This window comes from Sebastes umbrosus, chromosome 11 (genome assembly GCF_015220745.1).
Source record: "Sebastes umbrosus isolate fSebUmb1 chromosome 11, fSebUmb1.pri, whole genome shotgun sequence".
Taxonomy (NCBI): Eukaryota; Metazoa; Chordata; class Actinopteri; order Perciformes; family Sebastidae; genus Sebastes; species Sebastes umbrosus.
The window spans coordinates 18,995,017-18,999,986 of record NC_051279.1 but is presented as its reverse complement, the minus strand read 5'-3'; the positions used below and the strand labels follow the sequence as shown (position 1 = coordinate 18,999,986).

General features: G+C 42.5%; 1 protein-coding gene across 2 annotated transcripts; it reads left to right on the top strand.

The window, feature by feature from the left end:
• Positions 1-842: 842 nt before the first annotated feature.
• sp8b (sp8 transcription factor b) lies at positions 843-3,509 on the top strand. 2 transcript variants are annotated; one of them, XM_037784039.1, is made up of 3 exons: positions 843-994; positions 2,127-3,231; positions 3,314-3,493. In XM_037784039.1, the coding sequence occupies exons 1-3, from the start codon at positions 974-976 to the stop codon at positions 3,466-3,468; spliced, it is 1,281 nt and encodes a 426-aa protein (XP_037639967.1). In that variant the 5' UTR covers positions 843-973; the 3' UTR covers positions 3,469-3,493. The 2 variants fall into 2 exon arrangements, with proteins under 2 accessions (XP_037639967.1, XP_037639966.1); XM_037784038.1 differs by having other exon boundaries at positions 2,127-3,509.
• The last annotated feature ends 1,461 nt before the right edge of the window (positions 3,510-4,970 follow it).

Below are 4,970 nucleotides of genomic sequence, written 5' to 3'. Positions count from 1 at the left end.
GGTGTGGTCATAGTTTATTGATTTGAAGGCTAAAGAACGCTTTTGTCCATCAGTCCATCTTGTTGCTAAATAATAATTAATGTGCTGCTAAAGACATGTAAATCCAGTGGACAGATGGTAATTTTATAATGGCTTATATATGAATAATTGTGATGTGTTTTGTTTTTCTTGTCTGATGGGTCTTACTTGTCTGTGTGTTTGTCTTTGGTAACAGTATGTCTATTGTATGTGTACTTTTTCTCAAACTGAGCTGGATGCAAAATGAATTTCAGTGCAAACTGACAATAAAGTTATATCGTATTGTATTTAAACGCAAGCACAGGTCATCATCATCCTCATCATATATCTAGGGAAAGAGTTTATAACAACTTTTCGAGCTAAGTATAGGCCCACAGTATAAGGAACTAATTTTAAACTGAATTTTAAATGTGAGTTTCATTTTATTTATAGCATTATGTTGTATGGCTCTTTAGCTTTTTTTTGGTGGTGTGGTCATAGTTTATTTATTGATTTAAACCAAGCACACAGGTCATCATCATCCTGCTTTTTCCTTTAAATTTATGGAACTGTGATGTTCTGTAAAAAAAAAATCTCAATAAGTGGCCTCCTAATTCCTCCTTCCTAATTCACTCTCATTTAACTTTACCTTCCTTCCGCTGTCTTTTATTATGGAGGAGGCGGTGGTGGGTGGAGGAGGGTGGAGAAGAGGCTGTCTTAGTGGAGAGGCTGTCTGTCTGAAGGCGCTCTATTGATGACCTCACTGCTCTATGTGGCGGTGCATGCGGTGGGACGCGGTCTCTGATTGGTCGCCCGTGTCACAGCGGCACTTCAAAGCCAGTAGAGGAGCCTACAATTGTGGAAGAATGGGGCGGAACACATCATTGTATTGCACACCTCTAAAAAAAAAAAAAACAGTGCTCTGATTCATAAATATAAAAAGATCCTCTGAGGAGGGCAGTGTTTTTTGTGTGTGATGGCAACTTCACTTCTAGGGGTGAGTCGAAAAAAGGACTTTTTCTTTTACTGGTTTAATTAGTTCTTGTCATTGTCCAAGGAAGGAGAGGAGAGGGGGATTAAAAGTTACAGGCGGCCGCAAAGTAGCAGCAAAGGCTTGGTTATATTTCCAGCAAGCGGTTCGTGTGAGAATAGATAGAAAGTTTGTGCCTCAAAAAACATGTTTTTCCTTTTGGTGTCCGGTTTTGGCATGCATTTGTAAGAGCTGTGTGTGTCGCATTTCTGTTCTCTGCAGGTAGGAAAGTGCATGCATCTATACTGTGATTTATTTGCAAACTTTAAAAACAGTTTATACTAGACATCTGCTCAAAACAAGTTTACTAACTCACGCATGTTTTTTCCTTTTGGTGTTCCTGTTTTGGCATGCATTTGTAAGAGCTGTGTTTGTGTCGCATTTCTGTTCTTCCAGGTAGGAAAGTTGCATGATCTAATACTGTAATTTAAATACTGTGGGGTGATCGTGCTGTCTCTGCTCCTAAATTATGGAACAAGTTACCTCCTGATATACGCACTGTCACTGACATAGTACTTTTTAAATCTAAGACTTTTTTTTATTTAGATTGGCTTTTAATACCTAGTAATCCCGGTGACATTTTTTTCCTGTGCACCTTTTTCTATGATTTTATGATAAGTTATGTTTTTATCCTGCTGTTATTTCTTGATGTTAATGTAAAGCACTTCTTTGGGTACCTTTTGGTTATTGTAAAAGGGCTATACAAATACAATTTTGATTGATTGATTTAGATTTATTTACAAACTTTTAAAACAGTTTATACTAGACATCTGCTCAAAACAAGTTTACCATCTCACGCATGTTTTTTCCTTTCGGTGTCCTGTTTGGCATGCATTTGTAAGAGCTCTGTGTGTGTGTCTGTCGCATTTCTGTTCGTCCAAGTAGGAAAGTGCATGATCTAATACTGTAATTTATTTACAAACTTTAAAACAGTTTATACTAGACATCTGTTCAAAACAAGTTTACTAACTTACCCTCCTCTTTTTTTCCAAGCTGAAATACTGCATTAAAAATGTGTGCGTAATGATGAAACCTGTTCAACTTGTTAGACTTGACCAGTCCAATCTCTAACACACAGCTTGTCTTCTTTTCTCTTCAGGAGGAGCCGAGATTAGGATCGACTCCTTTAGCCATGTTGGCTGCGACATGCAACAAGATAGGGAGTCCGAGCCCTTCACCCTCCACAATATCGGATAATTCCTCCTCATCATTTGGAAAAGGCGGCTTCCACCCGTGGAAAAGAGCCGCGTCGAGCAGCTGCAGCCTCGGATCCGGCCTGTCCGGCTTCGGGGTGTCCCGCAATGTCTCCGGCATCTCGGACTCTTTCGTCAACACCTCCGCCTCCAACACCAGCGCCTTTTCTCTCACATCTGGCGCATCCTCCGGCGCGCACTTTGGAAACGACTATTCGGTGTTCCAAGCGTCGGTTTCGGGCTGCGGCTCCTCGCAAGAAAGCAGCAGCAGCCACCAGCCGGTTTTCATCTCCAAAGTGCACACCTCGGTGGACAGCTTGCAGGGCATTTATCCCAGGATGAGCGTCGCGCATCCCTACGAGTCCTGGTTCAAGTCGTCTCATCCCGGCATCCCCACCGGAGAGGTCGGAACCGCAGGAGGAGCGACTGCGTGGTGGGATGTTGGAGCCGGATGGATTGATGTGCAGAACCCAAATGGAGCAGCACTACATTCAAGTGGACTCCAGGGCTCTTTGCACTCTCCTCTGGGCGGATATAACTCAGATTACTCCACTTTAAGTCACTCTGCTTTCACCACAAGTCCATCTCCACACCTGTTGACACCTGGCCAGCACCTGATGGACGGTTTCAAACCGGTGTTATCTTCATATCAGGACACAAGCCCGTCTCCCTTAGCTGGAGCAGGTGGGACCATGCTCTCTGGAGGTCCACCTGCGTCTTTATCCGGCTCTCCGAGGTCTTCAGCCAGGAGGTACTCAGGTAGAGCCACCTGCGACTGTCCGAACTGCCAGGAGGCGGAGAGACTTGGACCTGCTGGTGCCAGCCTCCGGAGGAAAGGTCTCCACAGCTGTCACATCCCGGGCTGTGGGAAGGTTTACGGGAAAACGTCGCACCTGAAGGCTCACCTGAGGTGGCACACCGGAGAGAGGCCGTTCGTGTGCAACTGGCTCTTCTGCGGGAAGAGGTTCACGCGCTCCGACGAGCTGCAGCGACATTTACGCACACACACAGGTGAGAAGAGATTCGCCTGTCCGGTGTGCAACAAGAGGTTTATGAGGAGCGATCACCTGAGTAAACATGTAAAAACTCACAGCGCCGGAGGAGGATCATCCGCCGGTTCTGGCTCCGGTGGCAGCGGAGGAAAGAGAGGGAGTGACACCGACAGCGAGCACAGCGCACCGGGGAGCCCTCGGTGCCATTCACCGGACCTGTTACACCCACCGGAGAACAGCCAGGGAGGAGGCATGAACGGCCTCTAAAACTACACCCTCAGTGAGGTAAAAACACTGGAAAACAACAGGTAGTGTTGTGATGGGATTGTCCCGAGAGGACACTGAAGTGGACATACTTTTTGGTGTATGCGTAAAATTGCTTCATAATGAGTGTTGTCATTTAATGAGAAAATTTCTTTGACTTTTTCCCCCAAGTGTTTAAGACTACTAATTATATAATTTCATAGCTGTACCATCAGAAAACTTCTAATTTTTTTTTTGGCATCTGATCCAGAAATCTTCCTTTCTTGATGTTTTATTTCACCAGGATAGGAGAAGCAAACGATACAAACACTGCTGTGAAAAATGTAGGCCTGCAAAAGTTGTTCTACTTCTGTCATACATATTCCCCAAGTGTTTAAGACTACTAATTACATAATTTCATAGCTGTACCATCAGAAAACTTCTCATTAATAGCCTATACATCTGCGGTGTGAAAGTGTAATCAAAGTTATTCTGGGCACAACTGGACAACTTTGATTTTTTTTTTGGCATCAGATCCAGAAATCTTCATTTCTTGATGTTTTATTTCACCAGGATAGGAGAAGCAAAAAGATACAAACACTGCTGTGGAAAAAAGTAAAAAAAAAAACAGGTAGTGTTGTGATGGGATTGCCCGAGAGGACACAGAAGTGGACATACTTTTTGGTGTATGTGTAATGCTTCATAATGAATGTTGTCATTTAATGAGAAAAAAAGTTTCTTTGACTTTTTCCCCCAAGTGTTTAAGACTACTAATTACATAATTTCATAGCTGTACCATCAGAAAACTTCTCATTAATAGCCTATATCTGCAGTGTGAAAGTGTAATCAAGTTATTGTGGGCACAACTGGAATAGCTAGGGCACAACTGGAACTTTGATTTCTTTTTTTTTTGCATCTGAGTGTTTAGAATACTGACTACATAACCAAGAAATGGTGAAATGACGGTGCAGATGAAGAAATTCTTCCTTTGGTTGGGTCACTGAAGCACTGTGGCATTTGGGATTGAGTTATAGAGACAGTTAAGGCCTGCAGCACAGTTACACTAAAACCCCTTGAATTATGTTTTAATATTCTCAAAACAACAAGTATCTACAGCCTGACATTGTTAGGTGCCATGTGAACCTACAGGCTTTATTTTGCTGCTGTTGTAACAAGATATAGAGGACACAGAAGTGGACATACTTTTTGGTGTATGCGTAAAATGCTTCATAATGAGTGTTGTCATTTAATGAGAAAATCTGACTTTTTTCCCCAAGTGTTTAAGACTACTAATTACATAATTTCATAGCTATACCATCAGAAAACTTCTCATTAATATCCTACATCTGCGGTGTGAAACTGTAACCAAGTTATCGTGGGCACAACTGGAACTTTGATTTTTTTGTTTTTTTGGCATCTGATCCAGAAATCTTCATTTCTTGATGTTTTTATTTCACCAGGAAACACTGCTGTGAAAAATGTAGGCCTGCAAAAGTTGTGCTACTACTGTCATAC

Bases quoted from the DNA above. Each gene is read 5' to 3' on its own strand.
- sp8b (XM_037784038.1), top strand. From the start codon at position 974: ATGGCAACTTCACTTCTAGGG. The intron at 995-2,126 runs GTGAGTCGAAAA...TTTTCTCTTCAG, and splicing joins TGGCAACTTCACTTCTAGGG to GAGGAGCCGAGATTAGGATC.